General features: G+C 30.6%; 1 protein-coding gene across 9 annotated transcripts; it reads left to right on the top strand.

Annotated features, from left to right (window-relative positions):
- Window positions 1-24: 24 nt before the first annotated feature.
- On the top strand, window positions 25-19,587 carry Pbp95 (proximal sequence element A Pbp95). Of its 9 annotated transcripts, none has more exons than XR_012755839.1 (4): window positions 36-131; window positions 10,211-14,116; window positions 14,236-14,344; window positions 19,289-19,587. XR_012755839.1 is itself a non-coding variant. In XM_075361497.1 (3 exons), the coding sequence occupies exon 2, from the start codon at window positions 10,301-10,303 to the stop codon at window positions 14,072-14,074; it is 3,774 nt and encodes a 1,257-aa protein (XP_075217612.1). In that variant the 5' UTR covers window positions 36-131; window positions 10,211-10,300; the 3' UTR covers window positions 14,075-14,116; window positions 19,289-19,587. The 9 variants fall into 9 exon arrangements, 1 of the variants encoding a protein (XP_075217612.1); XR_012755840.1 differs by having other exon boundaries at window positions 37-115; XR_012755841.1 differs by having other exon boundaries at window positions 125-260.
- The last annotated feature ends 5,587 nt before the right edge of the window (window positions 19,588-25,174 follow it).

Raw genomic sequence — 25,174 nt, forward strand, 5'->3', positions numbered from 1 at the left:
TTTTGTATATCGAGAATGGTTTATGCCGTATAATATATAAAACTAATGTTTACAGTGGTTGTTTTGTGTGTATGGTGTTTTTTGTGGTTTTTCTAGGACAATCATTATTTTTAAGGTAACATATAATTAAGGTAACTGTTCACTACTATTTCTGTGATTTTATTTCTTTCGGGTAATTTTTTTGTAACGGCTATATTGTAAAACCTATCGGTGCTAGTAATTCTTTATAACCTTAAATACGAAACTCGGTTTTATTTCAGGTGAATAAAATATACGTAGTAGATTTATTTATTTTAAACAGTTTAGAAAATAAGTATCATTTGTATGTCTTGTACACGTTGCTTGAATTATGTTACATTCAGGTCAATTCATTTTGTTAAATATTAAGCCTTAGTACCACTGCAATATCGGCATTCAGTCATACTTGAGAATTAATTTTAACATTACCTTCCAGATAAAAATGCACATAAATATTTTACCTTTTACTAATAAATAACTGTTTATTCACACCACTGCAAAAGTACCAGTTCAACAGACCGAGAGATTGGTAATATTTAATCCTCCTATTTCATATATAATAGGTATAAAATAAAATTATTGGATAGTTATGCCAAAGGAATCTCTTTAATCATAAGTATTTTCATTGATAAAGGGACCAAATAACAGCAGTATGTTTATTCTAGCCCTTATTTAACTAAAGTAAGGCTATTATATACAATTAGGTTTTACCTCCGATTTTGATGAAATTTTGAATGTACCTTATTTAGGACATAAGCTATTTTTTGAAAATTGCAATTATTTGTTGGAAATGCCTTTCACCTGAGTTATATTACGTGTAAGTTACACAGTACCCACACCAAAAATTTCATTCAACACTATTACAGTAATATACATTATTTTCAGGCTGAATGAGGTTTTAATGAAATTAAGTTAAGAATGAGATTAGATTTGCTTAAAAAAAATAAGTTAGGTTGAGCTTAAGGTGTGGGTTTTGGTAAATGTGCAATATACATTATTTATGGAGGATATAGCTTGGTTTAAATGAAATTTAGTTAGGTTTTGTAACTAATGATTCCGTGTACTGAACTTTGAATGATAACAACATAACTTCACACTTGCTAACCTCGTCTAATTAACCTTATATATTAAATTGGCAGAGTCATAATTGCATACATTAACCAATTAATTAGTACGAAATTAATAAATATTACACTTATATAGTGCTGAATTACAAAATTTTTGGTAAAAACGTACTACGGACTTAACTTAGTTGAAAGGCGTTTCTGACAAATAATTTCAATTATAATGAATATCTTAGGTACTAAATAAGGTATACTCCAATTTTCATCAAATTCTGTGGCATGTTCCTAATTGTATATAATTAACAAAAAATAATTTTTCATCTCCCTTTAATTTTAAGCATGTTGTCTTAGTGAAAACTAAGAGTATATGTGCTGGTAAACATTAAATTAATGTTTTTTTTTTTTTGAGGTAACAGGCATCGACTGGTTGGTCATTTTTCCCTATTAGAATGAAAATTTGTAGCTTATGAAAAATGCCATGCCTGACTGGGATTTGAACTCAGGGCTTTTGGATAGGCTGAAATGCTACCACTCTACCATGGAGATCAGCAACATTAATGTTGAATGCAGCCCAGATCAAAGTTTTTCAATAATTTCCATTGATTTTTTCAGAAAATCTAGTGCAGCCTTTCTATGTATGTGGCATAGCATACCTACCATTTCAGACATGTCTGTATTTGTTTAATAATGTTCTGATTTGAATTAAGTATTTGCGATTGATTATAAAGAATAGGTCACGTATAAGAATAAGTTCTTAGTGAAATGAGAAAAATGAATGCAGCCATTTAAAGACAATAAGAATCATTTTCAAGAAGTACCCTTATTTTGATTGATAACATTTATATTACGCTACAAAAATTTTAAAATAAAAAAAATAATGCAGCCAAACAGTAAACAGATCAAGTAGGAAGTAAATGGGTAGCTTAGAATGTTACTAAATCAACAGTTAGCTAAATTCCTCCATTATCATACCTTGTCGTGGTTGACGCATTTCTGTGGTTGTAAATATTGTTTTGTTTTTATCTTACCAAACCTTAAACATAAACATATTTTATCAAGGAATAAGAGATACTTAAAATGATACAAAACTTTCTAACCTTCAAGCAGTTAATCTAGAAGCTTTCAGCTAATTGCTATGCAAACATCATAGCTGTTCTTTTATTTAATTTAAAAATAATGATTGGTAATGAATGTTTTTCTATATAGGCACTTAATGAATTTTCCATATTTACTGATATCTGCAATCATTTAAATTATTACATGTTATAAAATTGACTTGTAAATTTAAATGAAATACGATGATAAAGAAGATAAGATTTATTTATTTAATCAGTTACAGTCAGCAATGTTTTTCTCTGTTGTTGTTCAGTTTACTACATTTACATAAGCATCATATTTGACTAAACCTAACCTAAGTAGTAGCACTTGTATAACAGCACAATCATGTGGCAGTGGCTGATAGGCAGTCAAGATGCATTTGAATGTATCCTAGATGTAATAAAGCAATATTGATATCTGAAACATGTATGTAACTAAAACCTTGAGTAAGTAATATTTCTATACATAATATTACAAAAATAAATGCTTCATTTTCATTTAATAATAATTTCTTACTACCAACTGTAAAAAAGCTGTGTTATACTAGAAAAGCGATAAATGTGATTATTAAAAGTATAGTAGAAATAAATATAATTGTTTATTGCTAATAAAAGCAAAAGTTATATAGAAAAGACGTCCAATACACATAGTGAATCAGAAGTCACACATTGTAAGTATAAAATATGTTTTTAATTAATAATGGATTTAATAAAATTTAAGATAATTCTGTGCAATTACTTGATTAGCTTCAATTTTTCCATACTTTAATACACCATAGTAAATTTGCTGCTAGGATCAGGAAAACACAAGAAATGTTGTGTTTAAATGCTGAAAAGCAGGTTTTATCAGCAGGTGACCTGTACAAGATAAAAGTCTGCACCATGTTATCAGTACTTTAGTCAATTAGCAATCGGTTTGATTATTTATGGCAACTTGTACTGTGGACAGAGGTTAGGGTTAAAGTTTAGGTTAAGGTTAGAGTTTTGTGGAAATATATCATAAGTAACCTTAATAGTCAGTCATCAGACTCAGGCTCTCTGCTGTTGGAAGATAACTGACAGCAGTTTTTGTAGGTGATTATCCATCATACATATGACCTAACAGCATGGAGCATGCAGTGTAGTCTCTGTAATGACTATTTTCCATTTATACATAAATTCCCTATGAAACAATGTTCTCATACCTTGGTGTTTTATTCGTAATCTCTCCCCAAAAAAAAGATAATTCTAACTTAATCCTAACCCTAATCTTGGAAAGAAATAATGTTCTTTCAACTGGATTGAAAACACATATTTGATTTGATTAATCAGGATTTAACAATTGGAAATATCCTATAGGACAGTGAACATCTTCTGGATTCCCAGCCATATTGGGATTTCAGGCAATGAGCTTACTGATAGTGCACCAAAGGAGGTTTATTTCCAGCCTCCTTTCATCAATTCCATCATTTCGAACGATCTTGTCTGTTTTCTAAAGGTGGTTCATTATCAGTAGTAAAGTGAGTGGGATGCTAATATTAACAATAAACTTCATAGAATCAAGAACACTATCACCATGGAGCTTCTCATGCAAAAATAACCATCGAGAGGAGGTTATTATTTGCCATTTGCGAATAGGGCACACTAGGCTCACTCATGGATATCTGATGACATGAACAGACTGTGTGCAGCACACAGCAGCTGCAAACTGACAGTGGACTACATCCTTGTGGATTATAACTGTTATGCAGTATTTCTTTGCAAGTTTAACCTAGGAACAAATATGCGAACTGTCCTAGGGGATAATGAAATGTTATCTTGTGATTTGTTAGGGCTTCTGAATATATTCAAATATTTGAATTACTGTAGTATTGTTTAACAATCTTCCTAGAAGTATACTAGGATTGCAATTGTTAAATTGTAGGATTTTGTTGATTTAAATAAAAGAATTTGTTGAGTTATAAGTAGACTAACCACTTTATTGACTAGAATTATAATACAGCTTGATGACAGAGTTAATGCGTTAAATTACTTATGAATATACTTATTCTGTGATTGTAAAGATATAAAAGTTGTTTACCTTATGAGTTAGTAAGAAAAGAATGAAAATTATTGCATGCTACAATAATGAGAAAAGAATAATCAGCTGATGACAAAAGCCAGCTGGTCAAGTGATCATAGAAGCATAATCCCTAGTGAATAATAAGAAAATTAACACCTTTAACGCTACAATCTTACAAAGTTTTAAAGTGATTAGTAGTTAACATAACTGCTGGCTAAAATCTAAGATTTTATAAATATATAGAATGTAATAAATACGTTTGACTTAAGACTCAATAACTATTACAATGAAGTGAAAAGTAAACAATAAAACATGTATTGCATAGACTGATTGTCAGATAATGGCAGTAAACATAACTTATGTACAGGCCTTCTAAGCACCAGTAAATCGGTCAGAATATTTTAGTTTAGCATTGTGAATAAATCTAAACCAAAAACTAAATATACGAATTAACTTAAATAACGATGAATATTTTTCAGAATAATCAATCGCAACACTAGATACGAATGATACTTTAACAGTTTGACATCTTTCAATTAGGCATTCATGGTTAATGTCACACTTTTAAGAAAAAAGTTCTGATTATCTGGCCGACAGGATGAATCTTGTGAAAGCCAATGTGGACCATGCCACCAATATGATGACTCAATCAACTTATTGGGAAGGCAACCTCTAGAGAGTAAATCTGCTGGATTATCATGGGATTTAACATAATGCCAACTGGCTCTTGAAGCGTTTTGCTGTATTTCAGAAACCCTATTACTAAAAAAAAATTTCCATTTGGAAGTCTGCCCATGAATCTTATGTAATGCTGTAATGGAAATCTGAATAGAGATGAATTTCATCAATATTTGTATTTATTGAAAATTACCTTTTTTAGTAAATGAGTAAAAAATAAGCAACCACAAAGTTCAAGCCTCAATAAAGAAATTTGTTTTAGAGGATTAACTCTTGATTAAGAACAAAGTAGATTGGATGAAATTTCACAATTTGTTAATAAAGTTCATACATAAATACCACAACCATAATGTTTCGTAGATGCGTCACCAAATCCATGAATTTGAATTGACTTAATGGTACTAACATTTTTTGGTTAAAATTTCTTTTTTAATATTTTTTGGTTAATATTTATTAAATCAATTGAATTTAGTTGATTGTGCAGATACAATCATTGAGATAATAATGTGTCGGGTAATGTTTCATCCCAATTGATCTTGAATTGCCATACTAATTGCATAAAATGTTTATATGAAAATACAGTGGAACAAATCAGACCTAAAGGGTCGTAAGTACCTGCAATTGCAGAAAGAATATTTCTTTTAGTACAATTTTTGAGTTTATTGTTATTCCATAAAATTCCTAAAGTACGTACATTAGAGATCATTATTTAAAGAAATATTAGAATTGGCACGGAGCGATGAGGAAATTCCCTTATTTGAAAACCATTTGTGAAGGGGGAAACATGTTGCTCTAGTAATTGAGAATGTCAATTTTCAGTTGAATGAATTCACTCAGATCATCTGATTTCGAAATAAGGTCAACACAAAAATCATTTCTTATTGCCTTGCATACAAGTGGAAATTTGTTTTCATTTTCATTTGCAATTTAGATAAGATATCTAGTGACTAAATAAGAGGCACCAGCCGTAACCATACATGCAGTTCTTAATACAAAATGTTTTAACTCTTGTTCTGGAGAGTCACGCGATAGAATTTGTTGTAGATTAGAATCGGTAGGTTTGACTAACATTTGTCCGTACATTTTGGTTATGTCTGAAGTGATAACATAATAATGAATTCTGAATCATTAAATCATAATAGTAAATAAATCTTGGTGAACAATAGGTCCAACTAATAATGTATCATTAAGAGATAGACCACTTGTAGTTTTGGCTGAACAGTCAAAAACATCTCAAATTTTAGTCGTCAAACTGAATTGTTTAAATACTGCACGATGAGGTAAATAAAATACATTTGACTTACTCACTAACAAATCATCTGGGTTGAGTGTAGATATATGACCTAAATCTAAGTACTCCTGTTTAAAGGTGGAATAATCATTTTTAAGACTAGAGTTATTCTCTAACTTTTGTTCTAAAGATAGAAATCTACTTTATGCATTAGCAAAAGATTCACAGAGTTCAGTGTGATTTACGAGGTAATGAAACAACAAACTTGCCTTGTTTATTACGAAGGGTGTTATCAGAAAAAATTTTTTCACAGGCTGAGTGTTTAATGATTGAAACATCAGTAATATATTCACCACAATTTTTCAAATATGGACAGTGAATTACAGGAGGGAGAGGACCAAACTGAATTTTACTCCAGTACTAAATAAAAAAGGAAAAGAAAACCACCAATGTGATTAAAAAAGGTAATGTAAAAAGATTTGGAAAGCTAGTGAAATTAAGACATTCACAACGTACAAAATAACCCAAAAAAATCAGCATCCCTTTCTAAAATGTGACTGTGTTGGTGAACAGTCATGCAAGACACATACCAACAATAGTGAAAGAGTCCCTCTCTCCAGAAGTGGGAGTTAATGGAGTGTGCAAGCCTGGTGGTGATCTACTGGATATCAAACCTCAAAATCCACTCCTCCACGTACCATTGCTTTGTGATAGTGGTTGGGACCAATGACATCTCTCTTGGGAGGCAAAATCTCATCTTTAAGCATGCAGAAGAACTTATGAAGAAAGTGTAGTAGTAATTCCAAAGTCCCAATTTCATCTTTGCCAACATAATTTCACCTAGTTCCCGACAGTCCTGTCCACGAGATCATTATCCTGGTTGATAATTACATCGAGGAACTCTGCTAGGGCTATAAAGATGTATAATTTCTCAATATCGGGAGTATTGGACAACACCACTATACAGCGCACAGACTGCATCTTTAAGCTAGTGGGGAAAAAATTAATTTTGGATAAACTGGCTCAGTCATTCCCGAATTCTGATCTGTCTCACACCAGTGATCAGCCTGCCCCTGTGGCTGCCTCATCTGAGAGACTCTAACAAGACTGCCAATGCCAGGCCCTTGCACTCTACTTTTCGATTGTTACGCAAATGCTGTAATGAACAATATCCCTCTTCAACGCTCAACTCCTCCAGACCACTCTACGGGCAGCATCAAGGACACCTCTCTGAGGTGTTGTCATTCTATTTACAAAAAAACGGAAATGTTCTAAAGAGTATAAAATCAAGTAGGCCAGAGAACATTAGGTTTGTTCTCTAAAACTGTACTTCAAAATTAAAAATTTTACATCAGGATGCTCAAGTGGCCACTAATGAGGAAAGGTTTTTGACAATAATGTGCCAAGAGCTTCAGCCAGATGTATTTGTAATTTCAGAACATGGCTTTACATCAGAAACCATTCAATTCTTCAAAATTCCAAATTACAATATGACAGAGTTTTTTTGTCGGCAAAATCACCAAGGGTGAGGTGTGGCAATTTTTCTAAAACACTCGTTAAAATCCGAATCTTTGAAAATCTCCTACTCTGTTGACCTTGATTTTGAGGTCTGTGCAGTTAAAATCCAAACCAAGGTGCATGGAAAAGTGATAATGTGGGGTTATTTAGATTCCCAAACCAACTATAAAATGCAGATTCTTTTTTTTGATTAACTCAAATCTCTTCTTAACTTTCTCACTTTGAAAAGAAATAAATTCATTGTAATAGGTGATTTCAATAAATATGTATTAAGCCACAACAGTATGGTGGAAAAAAGGTTGTGAAGGAAAGAAGAATTTCTATTAAAACGAACAAAAAACCTTCATTGACTGTTAGTAAAGAGTATAGTTACTTCATATAAACAAGAAAAACAGTGTGCTAGCATTATACTTCTCTCTACAGGATTATTTTCTCTGTAGAATAATCTTAGGTGTTACATCTTTATCTATCAGAAAGCTCAGATGCCAGTGACCGTATGTAAATGCTTCTTTCTTTTACAAATGTTTTTCTACCCCATAATTAAATGAAATTATGTAATATTTTAACAGCATTGTTAAAAAATAGTTCATTGCAAAAAAGGTTTCCTACTTTGTCAAGAAAAGAAGTGCAATTTTTTTTATGGTTACCACATTGAAACAAACTATCAAACAAGTTTTTAAATTGTTAATATGTAATGTTCTTAAATATGATTGCTTATATTGAAAAAATGCTAATTTCTTAATTAGCTGCGCTAATCTGCATAGTATATTATTTTCTCATATATTATTTCTTATGAAAATAATATATGAGGTGCGTTTCAAAAGTGATTGGTAACAAAATGAAAACAATTGCAAAAATGAAAAATTCATTAATGGTTTCAAATACACATTTACTTTATTTTTCTATATTATCCACCATTTCATTCCAAACACTTGATATTGTGAAACAAGCTGCTTCAAACCCATTGCATAAAATTTTGCCACCTGGGATTGTAGCCACTTTTGCACTGAGATTTTCAACTCTTCACTTTCTTCAAATAGTTGAGATGCAAGCCAGTTTTTGTAGTATAGGAAGAGATGGTAGTCACTGGGCACGAGATCAGTACTGTAAGGGGATGATAAAAAATCTCCTGTCCAAATATTTGAATTTTCCTGGTGTACATGCAGCTGCATGTGGCGGTGCATTATTGTGAAGAAGAACAATACCTGATCTCAGCGTTCCCTGTCATCAGTTTTGAATGGTTCAACGCATTTTAGAAAGCATTTCACAGTAGAATTGTTATGAAATGGATGTCCCAGATTCCATGAAATCAATCAAAAGCATACCCCCTTTTGGTATGCTTTGAAATTTTTCAGTTCAGGTGAACTGGAATGATGCTACTGAATGGATTATTGCTTTATCTCAGCATTGACATACAAAATCCATGTTTCGTCACCAGTGACAATAGGGAAATAATTTGTCTCCCTTGTGGTTAAAGCAATCAAAGAAAAACATGTGCAGATGTCATTCTGTGATTTTTATGAGCACTTGTCTACATTTTTGGCACCCATCATGCATATAGTTTATGATATTCGTGAGTTTTGTAAGTCATGATTCTCAATAAAGTTGTTTTCGAAACTTCTGGAAATTGTAGAGAAAGATTGCTGATCTTAAAGCAATGTTTTTCTCTCACTTTTACATTCACATATTCAAGGAGATTGTCGATCAAGATATTGGGCCTGCCACTTTTCTGTTCGCTGTTAATATTTGAATTGCCTTCCTTAAATTCATGACACCATTGCCTCACTTTTCCTTGCAGTAGGCCCATATGTTTCACACAGTTGATGGTAAATTGCATTATCTCCTTTTGAGTTTAGAAATCTAATCGCTGATCGAACTGTACGACTGGCTGAATTTGTTATTACTTAGTCTTTCTTTTCCTGTTTAGCCTCCGGTAACTACCGTTTAGATAATACTTCAGAGGATGAATGAGGATGATATGTATGAGTGTAAATGAAGTGTAGTCTTGTACATTCTCAGTTCGACCATTCCTGAGATGTGTGGTTAATTGAAACCCAACCACCAAAGAACACCGGTATCCACGATCTAGTATTCAAATCCGTGTAAAAATAACTGGCTTTACTAGGACTTGAACTCTCGGCTTCCAAATCAGCTGATTTGGGAAGACGCGTTCACCACTAGACTAACCCGGTGGGTCGAATTTGGTCGAATTGACCAGAATTTGTTATTACTGCACTTATTTTAACTCACTGTCTCACGAAGGCAAACAGCAGTGAGCTGACGACAATGTGACGGTTACATTCCTAACAGACCACTTAAAGCTACTGTACATATGTAAACCAATCAGTGTTGCAAATTGCTTTTTATAACTCATTGGGCCTTGCTTTTGAATTGTGGCTCATATGATGTTTAAAAAATTCCTGTTTTATTGTTTCTTCAGAAATTGCAGGTTAATGAACTGTAGCAGATTTTTACTGCTTTGTATTAATATTTATGCATCTCTGAGGCTTGTATTTGTGTAATATTAAATATTTATTACATGTTTTGTAATTTAATTTTTTAGGATCACCACTGAAGATAGAAGTATAAAGATTTTATAATAAAACAGTAACATTTATCTGATAGAATACAATTGGTTTTCTAATTCTCAACCATGGAGACGAGTAGTGATGGTAAAAAAGAAAATTATTGTGAAAGTATGGATTTATGTGAAAAAATTAGTAAATTTGTTCAAGATAACGACTCTACAGCTGTACCAGTAATTAATGTTGTTGGAGTTTCATCAGTGGACAATGTTGATTCTACATTTGATGATGAACTTGATGATTTGGTTGAAGAGCAGTTGGTGCTTAACAAAATAAAAGAAATGCAAAATGCAAGGATGTGTTTAGTAAACAATAAAGAACCCATAATTAAAGACCTTGATGACTGTGATTCATCAAAAGTAGCTTACAATTGTGATGAAGATAGCTTACTTGGTGATAGTTTTATGGATGCAAGCAGGAAAAATTATATAGAAGAACGAATTCATAAAGAAAATCTGGAAAAAATATCAAAAGCTTTGACACTGAATGTTCTGATGCAGTCTGAATTGACACAGTTTGAATCATTTTTAATGAGTAAGTTAAAAGAAAATCAGAAAAGACAGGTTGAGGTTAAAGCTGAAATAAATCAGAAACTTTATAGACATGAATTAAAACGTGGTTCAGGTAATAAGGATAAATCTAGAAGTTGGTATTCAAAATTTGGCATTCCATATTTTAAGGATGAACAAAGATTTACTTGCCCTCATAATGCTGATTTTAGAAGTATGTCATTAAATAATCAAATGATTACAATTAATTTAAATCAGACAAGAATGTGGCGAATAAAAGACAAATTAGCTTTAGAACAAGGTGTTAAAAAATGTTTGATCGAAGAAAATTGTTCTGAACTTTATGATGAAGAAGCAAAATTGAAAGCTGAATTAAATAAGCGTTTAATTGGTAAGGAAGAGGACACAACAATAAAAAAACAATTAAAATGTATAAGTAATAAAATAGATGCTATAAAAAAGAAAAGTCTATTAGAATTGATTTCAAAGTGTCCTCCTGATAGAGAATTTGATTGGCTACGGATAGAAACAGAATATGTACATAGTCATAGTGCTCAAGAATGTCAAAGAATGTGGCATCTGTATATTAAACCTTCTGTTAATAGAAAAAATTGGACTCGCGCTGAAGATAAAAGATTGATAAGTTTAGTTGAAAAACATAACAAACAAGACTGGGATTCTATTGCTAAATGCCTTGGAACATCTCGTACAGGTTATCAGTGTTTTGTTAATTATCAGACTAGACTGAATAAGGAATTAAAAAAACTTGGAAAGTGGACTAAAGAAGAAGATGAAAGACTTGTGGGTTTGGTAGCCAAATGTAGAATCGGAAATTATATACCTTGGCCCAAAATTGCATATTACTTTGATGGCCGTTCATTGGCACAAATTTACTGTAGATGGACTAGCTCTTTAAACCCTGAGCTGAAAAAAGGACGTTTTTCTAAAGTAGAAGATAAATTAATTGTATCATTTGTTAGAAAATTTGGAGAAGATTTTCCTAAAATGTCAAAATTTATTGGTGATCGTACTAGCGTACAGCTCCGTGAAAGATACTCAAGAGCTGTACCTGCTAAATACCAAAACAGTGGTCGATGGAGCTATGAAGAAGATGAGTTACTTATGTCTCTGGTTGAGAAATATGGAGTTTCACAGTGGAGTGCTATAAGCAAACAGTTTGTAACTAGAACTAGAACACAGATCCGCCATCGTTATTCTGCAATTAAACAGTTTATGGAAAAATATCCTGATCATGGTATCAAGCATATACATAGAGGTCCGAAAGCAAAAGCTCAAAATCATTTATCAACTAGTGTTGCAAAATTTGAGGCTGCAAAACATAAAGAAAATAAAATGCTTGCGGATTTAATAAGGGAAAACAACGTAAAAGAAGATTTACTCAAAAGACAAAATTATTTATTAATAGGTAAAATAAAAAGAGGGCGAAAAAGGATTGTGAAAAGAAGTGAATTAGATAATAAATTGATAAGATATTTTAAAGAAGTGTACACAAACGATAAATTAAGACTGAAAACAAGTTATAATAAACCAGATGTTAGTAAAGCTGCAGATGCTTTGTCACTATTCTGTCATTTTTTCAAGACACGTCTTGTCTTGTCAGGTGATGAGTTTCATAAATCTTTAAAACAAATACCAGTTACCCTCAGAGATGTTTTACTAAGGCTGATAGAAGATAATAAAACACGTACAGAAATTAATAAAAATAATCTTTCTTCACACGGTCATGCATCTTTATTTCCAGCTGGTAATCAGTATGAAGTTGCTTCTATTGATTGTTTACCGGTTAATCCTAAAGATACATTAGTTAGCGATTCTTATTATCTATTATGTGATCACAGTGAATTACCTGAATTATGTGATATAACTGAAAAAAAAAACAATCCTAATCTTAAAACTGTAAATAAAAACTTTATACCTTTTTATTTACCACCGAATATCATTACATCAATTGGATTCAGATCAGTATTAATTGTGAAAGATAAAATCGCTTTTTGCTTGAATCATCAAAAAAAGAAGACTGTTTGTTTAATACATGATGAATTTGATATAAAAAAGAATGGACTTAAAAAGTTTACTGGATATTTTTCAGATGAAAATGAGAATGATGATGGCGATTGTAATGATGAACAGTTATCAGAAAATTATGACAGATGTGTTGAGAGGTCAGCTTCTGTTGTTAATGCTGATCTTTCTACTAAGAAAAATAATGTTTCTGTTATTTCTTTGCCTTCAACATCACAAGATAATAGTGATCATACTATTGTCTATTTACCCTCTACATCTTCAACTGAAGCAAACTCTTCGATGATCTCATTACCATCTACTTCTTGTTGTTCAAATCAATCATCCCTTAAAGATTCTGTAAATGAATTCTATATTTATAATGATAAACCAAAAGAAAATATATCTGATGTAAATGTAAGATTAACAAAAGAAGAAGCTGTAAGTTTGTGGAAGGAAAGGTTAATGGCTGTTTTTGGCTGGCCAATGATTTTATCGCATCAACCACCAGACTTTTCAGAGAATAATGAATTATCAAGAGAAGAAAATATAGAGATCATTAATGAAGTAAACGCTAAACCTAAGCAACCTCTAAAGAAAGTATTGGCAGTTAGAAAAGGTGTTTCAGATTATTCTTTGTTAAAACAAGCATATATTAAAGACATTAAAAAGTCAAAAACTGGTGGGGTTTTAAAGACATGTGATAATGTTAAAAACAAATTTGAGATTAGAATTGGAATTGAATCTACATCTGTTGGAGAGAATTCTGGTGAAGGACAGAATCAAGAACAGCTTAGATTAAATGAAAATAATGTATCGATTGATGGTAGAAAATCTGATGTTTTAAGAAATAGATTTTCAGAGAAAAGAACTATGTTGTATGCTTCAGAGTCTGATGATGAATTTGATGGTGAAATTGATAAAATAACTAAAAATCATAATTTAGAGGAAGGAAGCCAAACATTGGCAGGATCTATTTTTTATGATCTTGAACAAGAAGAAACTAATAAATCAAGTGAAACAGAGTTAAAGGAAAAAAGAGAAATAGAAATAGAATTTGGTAATAATGAAAATAGACAAGAAGAAACAGATGAAAAAAATTCAAAGGGAAAAAGTGAAACAAAAGATGCGGATGAAAAAGATATGTTTATTAAGAAGAATGCATTAGAAAAGTCTAGTACTGATGTTGATAAATCTCTTGATGAGAATAAATTGGACGACAGTGCATCAGATTTATTAGAAACTTTAGTTGAATGTATAGGTTTGTTAGAGTCATCAGATAAAAAAGAAAAATGTAATAATAGAATTTAAGAGGTCATAGTTCAAAGAAGAAATCAATTAATGTATTGAGAGGTATGAAATATATACTTATTTTTCAAAATTTTAGTATTTAACTGTATTTTGAGTGTTATCAGTATATTTTGCTTTGTAAAGATTATGTTTGTGATATTGTTTCTTTTTGTAATTCACAGCAAAAAAATATAGGCAGATTAAATATTGGTTATATAGCTGCTATTAAATCTTAAGAAAAAAATGAGTTTTCTGAAGATTGGTATTAAAAATGGCCAAAAATATGCTGAAGTAAGTTATTAAAATTTTTTTATTATAAAATTTGATCCATTTGTCTTTTAAAAAAGTTATTTACTTTTAAACAATGTGATTTTTCAATAAAATAGTTTTTTTTTCATAAGTGAACCTGTGTGTGTATTTACACATACCTGTGTGTGTGTAAATTAATAATTAACTTTATATATATATATATATAATTTTAAATGTTTTAATTTGTTCAAACAATTTGAACTGCTGTTTAATAAAGCATCAAAAGACCCGTTATTCGACTGGTCCTTTCCCTTTCGATCCAGATTTCCTTAAACATAAATTTTGAAGGAATAAATTATTGGATCCATGCATTTCTGTTACTAATTTTTATTTTTTGCTGTTGAATAAATAAGCTATTCAATCAGGATACTTGTTCTAGTGATGTTCTAACTGATGAAATTAGCCTACAATTTTACATGTAAACAATAATGAAATCATTTTCTGAGGAAAAAAGCATTTATTATAAATATTTTACCTACATTTATTTATAAGTACATATGTAAAAAAAATTAATTAATGAGATTGTTTCGTTTTCATTTAAAAGTTTCTCCATATGTGGATTTATGTGTGAACATGTGGACTTATCTATTCTGTAACTCATGTGTTGTCTTATTGTAAGAAACATACAAAAGCAAACTGTTTTCAAATGATAAAAGATGATTCCAATATTTAGTTTTTAGCAGAACCACAGACAAAAACCCTTTTCACTGAGATAAGACTTGGCAAATGGGATTAATATTTTCAATGCTTCTGTGACTAAAATTCCATATATAATTTGACGAGCCAGCAAAAATATCTAAATCTTCAGATGTAAATTGTAGTTGTAACATTTTATCGGCAGATATTTTGATGAGCTGGTCATGAATCGTAACTGGTAACCTAGCAGCTGCAACAATGTTTTCACTAAAGGGATTCAGAACTCATCTCTTCAAAAAATCATTTTTCTCTTTTGGGAAATACTCCACCAACTGAATCTTTAGCTCATGCATATGCATCTTCATGCTTTGCAAACTGTGGTGAATAATAGTGTCTTCCTATCCAAATTTTTCTTTGTAATATAATCGGAAGTGAGTGGAAACATATCAGATTGTTTGTTTTGAAGGCAAATAATTCAGATTGAGCTTCTTAATGAAAACATGAACTTTACGTACATTAATAAAATGTTCTTATCACGCCCTGTAAATTCACATTCGAGTCATTTAAATGCAAAAATACATCAACTATGTAAATAAACGGCAACATCATTATTCTGTAAAAACATTGAAAGTGGCATTTGTTTATTCTAGAAAAATGTTATTAATTCATTTCACAATTCTAATAACCAGGTTACACTTTAACCAACTTGGTACTCATCTGAGACTATATTTGGAAAAGAAGAGATTTTTTCTTTTTGCCCATTTCATCTCATAGATTAGCTAACAGCCTATTCTGTAATGGTAGAATTTTAATAAAATTAACCATTTTTACAGCTTTACAAAAAATTTGTTTGAATTTTCCGGTATACTTTTTGTGGCAAGAACATGTCAGTGAAAGAAGCAGTGTATCCATTCTACCCTTCGTATAAAACAATGATTTGCAAAACAACATATTTTCTTTGATTGATTTGTTGCTGTCGTATTCATATCTAAACATAAGAACTGAGAAATGTTTGCCTCATCTGCTGATTCATCAAATTGATTATTAAAAAATTCACTTGCTGAATTATCTGATTGCGAACATCAGCAGTCATGTCATCGATTCGTTTTGGTACTGTGTTGTTATTAGAATTTCCAATTTTTTTTTGCCTCTTAAAACACTGACCATGTCAATTTCAGCAGGCAATATGCAGTTTTCTACAATTGTTGAGGTTTGGACATTTTAGCTACTCTTAATGCTATGAGATAAGATGCTTCAAATGTATTTTTTATCAATATGGCTTGATTTAGAAATAGAAGCCTGTTGATTTCTCAAAGTATTTTAATTATTAAAATTAAATTATTTTTTAATTATAATTTTCTTTCTTTCGAAATTCAAGAGTTTGCTTTTGTGATTCGTATGTGTAGTTTCCAAATGTTGAATTAATTTTGATGGCTTCTTGTATCCATTGGAGAGGACTTGAAAGCAAACAATACACTGTGGCTTTCCATCCAATGAGGTAAAACCATAATTTAAATAACTGTCTTGGTATAATCTTGTCTTTTTACCAGTCACTTCACTGGATTTAGGTGGTTCACTTCGTTTTTTCACAAATTTTTTCACAAATTTATCCATTTTGCATAAGAATAATTGGGGGAAAAAATCAGTTTCATCAGTTGACTGCACACTAAAAAACCGAAACCTCGGTTATTATTATTATTATTATTATTTTCAATGAAACTACACTTTTATAAACTTAAATAAAGGCTTTCTTCATGCTTTGCATTCGAAAGAAAACTGACGTTCTGCAATCCCTTACACCTGTTTTATACTGCTGAGAGCATGAAGTGTTCAAACATATCATATGCTTGTTCAAACAAGACTCAAAGTAAATATTATGCAAGCAGACCAAATTACAAGGAGCATATACACATGAAGTTGGAACCTGTAAATTGATCATGTTTGTTCACTTCATACATGCATATCTGTCGCTATCAACGCAGCTAAGTAGTTTTAACTAGGTTTCATTGGGTTGGGCTTGGAGAGGTCGCAAAATATTCATTATATATATTTTTTTGTTATTTGGAGGTCATGGAGCTAAAAAGGTTGAGAATCGCTGTTCTAATACTTCAGCTTTTTATTACATTATAAATTTTTGTAGAAGAGGCACATGAAGTCATCTAAATTATTAAATTGCTTCTGGTAAAAGAACTAAAAATGATGAATGCCAAAAGTATATGCAGTTCTTTTTGTTACAAGAAGCCAAAAGATTAATTATGTTTGTTATTTTTAAAGGCAATTTTTTTTTTTACTGTTTATAGTTAAATTTCGAATCTGCATTCATTGCAAGTGTTTATATTGCACATGATTACATGCTAATCTGAGTTCAAAAGTCTGACATAAGTTATTAATACAACTTTACAACTTCAACTTCATGAATGAAATCAATTCCTGATTTTTACCTCTCAAGTTTTGAAAATGTTTCCACACTACATCTCTGCTGTAATTGTTGTATCTGACTTCAAGAAATTTAACACTAGAACCATTTTTTATCCCATTTGTTATGAAAGATTCATAATCTTTCGAGCTAACTGGATTTGCCTCAATTTTTTTGGCTTTCGTGAACTTGAATTATACCATTGCACAGATTGTTTTGAACTTTATGCAGGAAATTTAATCTATGTTTCATCTTGCACATAGTTTAACAATTGTCTAGCAGTTTTGTTTACTATATACTGTGTGAAATGTATAAAAATTCACATTAGCTTTCTCAAACTTTTGGATTCAATTGTTCAATAATACCATCTTTCTGAATACTAGGCACTGTAATTCTCTCTTCTTCATGACAATTTGTGTAGTTTCAGTAAACTCTAAACCATGTCCTTACCTTTCCTTCATTCATTACTATAGGTCTTGTAAATTTCATATAATTTGTGGTAAATTTCCTTAACACTAATTTTTCTGCATTGATTTTTATTGTCACAGCTATCATTAATCATTTCTAACACAATAAAGCAAACAATTATAGCTACTAATAAGATGGCCAATAGCTATTGAAGCAGTTAACGCTATTTTGTAAGCACAATATGATTGAATGTTGCCAACCAATTTTTATTAGCAACTGGCTCTTATTTTAGAAACACACCTTGCACAATGGAAATCTATTCTCTTAAATGATCATTCTATTCATCTGAAAATATTAGTCATTATCTTCCTAGTTTCTCATAGGTAAAATAATTTTGAAATTTCTCATATGTTTTGGACTGAATCTCAAATTGTTTCAACAGTAATAACAATATTTAGTTGTAAAATAAAGTTTTGTAAAATAACAGGCGATTCAAAAAAACTTCACAAATTTAAAAGAATATAGAAATTTATTTAGATAACTTACAGATTTAGTTGAGGTCTCATTTCATAGCAAAACATGTAAGTTTTGACTTAATTAGTTCATTAGTACAGAATTTGGTCACCAGCGTTGTTAAAAATGGATACATTTATTGGTGTGGAAATTGCTTGCTATGTTTTAGTTTCATGATTTGCAGTCAGCAAATTTCAATGTAATTTTTGTAGAGTATGGTAGGGAGCCTCCTAGTAAGCATACAATTTTCTCTTGGCACCAAACCTTCTTTGAGACTGGTTATTCTGTTAAACATTCAAAATCACCAGGACACCCATGCATCCGTGAAGCTGCTGTGGGACAACTCGGAGAAAGCTTTGCACATAGTCTAAAAAAAATCAACTCAATGTGTCTCGTGTGAGAATGGCATTCCACTAAATGAATGTTTGGTGTCTATTATGTAAACAATTGCACTTGAATCCATACAAACTAATCATGGTTAAACACATTACTGATAATGATGAAGTTGCTCAGCTGCAGTTTTGTGTGGAAATGATGAATAGAATTGCAAACAATAATGCAATTTTTATTGATGAGTCAACATTTCACATCAGTGGCAAGGTGAACATCAATATGGGTGAACACCCATATGGGAGTGTTCACCCAGTAGGTATCAAAAACCCTCATGAAAATTTGCAGCACATTCATGACAACCTTATGGTCAATATTTTTTGTGCCCTAAGCAAACAAAGACTGTACAACCCATTCTTCTTCCAGGAGGCAACTGTAAATTTTTATATCCTTTTACAGTTGTCAGAGTCCTTTTTAAATCAAACTGGAATGTTAATTAGTAACCAAAATAATGTGTATTTAATGAATTTAAAAAAAAAAAAATATTAAGTTGTTACATTAATTTTAGATATTAAGAAAAAATGTTTATTAGAAAAAATTAAGTTGAAAAATCTTTTTTTCAGATTTATTTACACTTACCTACACCTGCATATGATTGTGCTGCAGAGAACAGACATTGTAACGTAATATGAGGTCTAATGTCAAATATTGATTGGGATGCATAGTATGATTATTATAGTCATACTATGTGCTATAGAGCGTACAGTTTCATTTTACACCCTGAAAATTAAAGGAATGAAAAAAATGACCTTGACCGGTGAAAAATTTAATAAACCGGTTCCTGTTGATCACTGAATTTACACAAAGCTTCAAAAATCTTTATAAATATTTTATGGTGATATAATAAACAAATATAGAATAAGATTATTTTTATCTTTGTTCAAAAAAACCTTTGAAGCAGAAAACAACACGAAAATCATCATAGATAGGTGTTGCAGTAATGGTAAAAATACATTAAGAAATCCTTCCATTTTAAAGCTTATTTGCTGGAAACAAGGTTTGTCATTTGATGATGGAATTTCAAGCAACTTTGAAAATTCATGAATTGTACTGTTGCAGAATTAAGGGATTCATTAACTTGATGTCATAATGGTAAGGTCACTTAAAATAAGTGTATTTATTAGAATCCATTTATTGAAATAACATTTTTGCAACAATTAGGAATTTTTTAAAACTTTAATTGAACTGCGATTTGTTTTACTACAGCTGTATTTTGTAAACAAATTGAGGGTATATCTATGTAACATTGAGCTAGTGAGAATGCTGAGAATAATTTGGATTACATTGCACTTATCGGGATTAAACACATACAAAAATAAACTGATTTGTGCAGTTTATTCTTCACCAATTTTATTGCTGATGGTGTTTTTATAGCCCTATTGCCTATGCTGAACAGTAGTCTGAACTATATCATCTCATCGGTTGAAATTGGCATTGACATTATGCTTTCTAAAACATGTAAGCACACAGATTGAGTTGGTCCTTCATACTTGGCGTTTTTTTCGTATTTTCAGTTTTAGTTCCTTTTTTCTGTGATAAACATTTTTTAAATAAATTTGCTTATATAGTAAGGTATAATTATAATTTTTCATATTATTCATATTAAGGGAATTCATTTTTCATTATATTATAAATTTTCTAAATCGGTTTTATTAAAAATTGTATATAGTCCAGGAGATCATTTACCAAGTATATCAAGCCTATGAACATTAAATTGAAATCTTGAAAATTTTATTTCCAGTATCAATATGCAACCTGGGGGTCCTCTTGGGAACTCCTCATTTGAGGCATAAGGCACGGACAAGACAGAGACCCGGCCTTCTGTGAGAGGATAAAGGTTGCAGCATTGCTGGATCCAGAGTCTCCTCACTGAGGGTTAGAGGCTGGCATAATAAAAAAAAATCCAACCAGCGAGCCAACTTGCCTTTCCAGGTGGACAGCTGGTTAGCAAGAAGGCCTCTTAATTTAAAGAACATTCCCCTGGGCTGAGTTATACTTAGCTCTGGGTCCAGCTGAGGGGAGGGGGATAAAAAAAAATATGCAACCTGCATGTCATCATAAATCGATTACAAATCATTGGTAGCTCTTAGGTACTGTTGATTAAGTTTAACATTTGGCACTTTACAATGAATCTTCAATGTCCTGATCCACTGTTGTTTGATGCAGCAGAATTGCACCAGAATTTATCCTTCTTACATCATGTTATGGGATCTTTAATTTGTGTACAAAGTTACAGTAACAAAAATTGTGTATGTCTAATTTTGGGTTAGAAATTCCTACACAAAATCACCTTATCGAGTTAGTGTGCTATGATAAATTTTTTAATTTCAAGCTAATTTATGCATAATTAATGAATTATTACTCTTCAACAGTTAAATTTATGAATTAAGTGGTACATCATTCAATGACTATTGAGTATAGCAATTGATAACATTTTCTTCAATAAGAAAAAACAAAACTTTGATATATAATTTAATAGAAAAAATTCTCATATATATATTTTTTTTCTTTATAATGTAGTAACCAAAATATAGGTTGTCCTAAAAGTAATGCAGGATTTATACTTACAAAATGAATCTTTATGCGCGAATTGGCAAAGTTGTGAAATTCTTTGAAGACGTAAACACTCGCAACTATATATGTAAAATATGTCCTTCATGTTTCATATGGCACTCGTGCAATCGTTTGACAAAATTTGCGATCACATTTTCACAGACTTTGGCTCAATTGCTGACATGTAAGGATTTCTTCTTTTAAGTTCAGCGATGATTGGTATGCATTTGCTGTAAACCTTGGACTTTACAAATTGATCTTGGTGGCCAGTTGTGGTCATTGTTGCATGAAATCAGCCATGCATGAAATTTCTACTGTAACAACTCAATGGTTTCCCTTGCTATATGACATGTGGTACTGTCCTGCTGGAAGAACATCAACATCAAAGCAAAAGTCATGAAATGCTGTTATCATCTCGCACTAACATACACCATTGTCAATTTCAGTACAACACTCTGTATTTGTAATATGTTTTCACGATAGTATGTACTTGTGTATTGTTTATTTCTCCATCACTAACTGAAATGTGATTCCAACATGTGCTTCAGAGAGTGCTGCTAATCCAGCAGAAAAAATGGCACGAAATTTAAATCCTGCATTAATTTTGAGACACCCTTTTCTTATTTAAAAAGTATTGCAATTTTCTCTACAAAAGTGTGTAATTACTGAAGTTAGTGAAAGTACTTCTGTAATAATGATGTTGAAGAATTTACTTTTTTTTTGTATTTTGTTTACAATTGCTAATTTTAATTCACTTACATACAGTATCTTGAGTATTTTAAAAATAATTATTTTCTCTTTTTATTAAAGTGAGATTACATTAAAATGTACATCTTCTCATTAATACTTTTACAGAAGTTTGTGAATATTTTGTGTTATCTATAAACAATATCTATCATTATTCATTTTAAATCAAACGTAGAGTTTAAATGTTGAAACAATTCTGCATAAAAACATTGTATAAGCTTATCTTAATTAATTTACACAAATTTTCTAGAGTCTTTCATAAAATATATTGTTTTGAGTCAGTTTATTTAGAAACATAAAATAAAAATGTGCCACTCATTGCAAGTAATAATAAATGAATCTAAATTAATTTATTCATAACATTTTATTTTTAAAAAAAATTGAACTGCCCAAAATCTATCGGGGATTATGCCACCACTTGAACTCTACAGAAACAGCTCTGCATATTGTAGTACTCTGGTACATTTTGTAGTTTATTCTATTATCACAGTATGGATCATAAAAATAAAAATAATAACATGAAATGAGCAAAATGTACTTCAAGCAAACTAGTCAGAAAAAAAATTAGGGGGTTGTTAGTAAATATACATTAAAAAAAAAAGTAGTACAAAAAGTGCAAGTTGTTCATTGAGGAAATTAATAGTATTGCTAGAATTTTGTTTATAACAGTACTTTGTTCGCTATTAGTGATAGTGTTATTATATTGTGATTTTTTTTTGTATGCTACTTGTAAATAAATTTGTTTGAAATAAACTAATAAAGAAAAAGAATTTAAAAATTAATAAAAGCATAATTAAGGTCCTGTTTTGTTATAACACATGATGCAAAAACTTTATTATGTATTTTCATAAAAAACTATTTAATTTTTTTTTTAAGGAAGTAATGCTTTGTACTTCTTTGAAAAGTAGTCGATTTTCTTCAGTTGTAAGCAATAAAGTTTATAAAAATATTGATGTAATGATGTTAGATTATTTAATTATTGCTGGTAAACAATGTTTTGTTTACTATTAATGAGTGATAATAGTCAATATTATATTCTGTGATTTTTTTTTGTATGCTACTTGTAAATAAATCTGTTTCAAATCAGTTCATATATTTTTTTTTTAATTTTCTCTAGAACAGAAACTCAAAAAGAAACAGAATTTAAAAATTAATAAAAGCATAATTAATGCCCTATTATTTTGTTGCAGCACATGATGAAAAAAATTTTATTATCTTACTTTTACTTCCTTGTAAAAGGAAGTAAGCGAAACTGTTTTTCAGATTTCAATGGAAATAATTTTTGACCATCCCTGAATCCATTTTGATTAGTTTCACCGTGACGTCTGTACGTACATACGTATCTCACATAACTCAAAAACAATTAGCCGTAGGATGTTGACATTTTGGATTCAGGACTGTTGTAACATCTAGTTGTGCACCTCCCCTTTTAATTGCAATCGACTAAATCAAAAGTGTCCAAAAAAGCAAAATCCAAAAAATTTGGATTTTGGACTTTTCTTAACTGCAGTAATAAGCCCTTATTGAGAACTTTTCAATGAGTTATAGCCAAATATAATTTTAATTAATGAAATATTTGGATCTTACAAGGGGAAGGCACATCAGTTCGAATCAGAGCAACATCTTTTTTTGGTAATTAAAATATATTGATTTATTAATAATTATTAACTTCCAATTGTAAAGTATTTTTATGATACATAATAGTTATTAATGAAATAAAATTTTATGTACTTTTCATTTAAAAAAAATGTATAAGTGTAATTTAGTAGGTGTACAAGGAAGTCTTGTGGTGTTTACATCTGATTTTTTCTTTTAATGAAGTAATGCTTTGTACCTCTAAAAAGTATTGCAATTTTTCTCAGTTGGTTAGTAAGCAATAAAATTTATAAAAATATTGTGGTAATAATGTTAGATTATTTCATTTTTGCATCTGGTATTTCATTCATATGGTTATATAAACAGCTGATTTATATTAGGTATTAATATTTTTAGTCTATTGTTGCCACGTGAGACGTAAACAAACTTTTCATGAAAAGAGTTTTTATTATGCATTACAAAAAATGAGTGATACTAATTATGAGCAATGTTATGCAATCAAGTTTTGTATTAAACTGTGTGAGAATGCTACTGAAACTTTCAAAACTGAAAAGGGCGAATCGAGATGATGCTCTGTCACGAGCCCAAGTTTTTACGTGATTTAAAGCATTTTCAGATGGCCGAGAATCAGTTACCATGCTAATTTGTTGTTTCTTTGATAGTAATGGCATTGTCCTTGTCCACAAGTAGTTTTTGCCTACAGGACAGACTAAATCAATATGTTTACCAAGAAATTCCTGAAAGACTGCGAAAAGAGTTGCCTGCGTGAGACCAGCCATCCAAAACAACTGGATGCTGCATCATGACAATGCATCTTGTCACACTGCATTCTCAATTAATGAGTTTTTGGCAAAGAAAAACATTCCTGTAGTTCCTCAACCACCTTATTCACCTGACTTAGTACCTGTGACATTTTCCTGTTCCCAACTTTAAAAAGCACCTCAAAGGACGCCATTTTGGAACAGCAGAAAATAAAAAAATAATGTAACTGACCATCTGAAGGATATTGCAGTTTCTGAGTTACAACATTGCTATGAAGAGTGGGAAAACCGTTTGAAGCGTTATGCATTTACTAACTTAATGAAAAACTTATAGTATTTTAAGTTATATTTAAAGAATTGAATATTGAAACAGTGAAATACTTCTCTGTAATTTAATAAATCATACAACATATAAGCTTATTAATTAATATATATTTATATTGATGTATGTAAATATATATTAATATATATTTTTATTGATGTATGTAAAGGACTTTAGTCAAAAACATGATTTTTCAGCATAGCAAGAACAACGTTTAAAAATATCTGTATAAAAATTAAGAATGGTTGCAGCAACTGTAACATGAAGGCTGGATTGGATATTGTTTATATATTTCCTAATGTGAAAATATATGTTACATTATCATTCTCATTATCAGTCAAAATGCAACACAAAATAAAAATCTGATTACTGAATAAGTTTTTTCTGTGACCTAAAATTTATTAAAAATCGTAAGCTACTAGTGAACAGAAAAAAAAATTGTTATAAATAACTTAAACAAAATAAGAGAG

The sequence above is a fragment of the Lycorma delicatula genome, chromosome 3, assembly GCF_047948215.1.
Source record: "Lycorma delicatula isolate Av1 chromosome 3, ASM4794821v1, whole genome shotgun sequence".
Classification (NCBI taxonomy): Eukaryota; Metazoa; Arthropoda; class Insecta; order Hemiptera; family Fulgoridae; genus Lycorma; species Lycorma delicatula.

Coding starts and splice junctions, on each gene's coding strand:
- Pbp95 (XM_075361497.1), top strand. CDS start 10,301: ATGGAGACGAGTAGTGATGGTAAAAAAGAAAATTATTGTGAAAGTATG.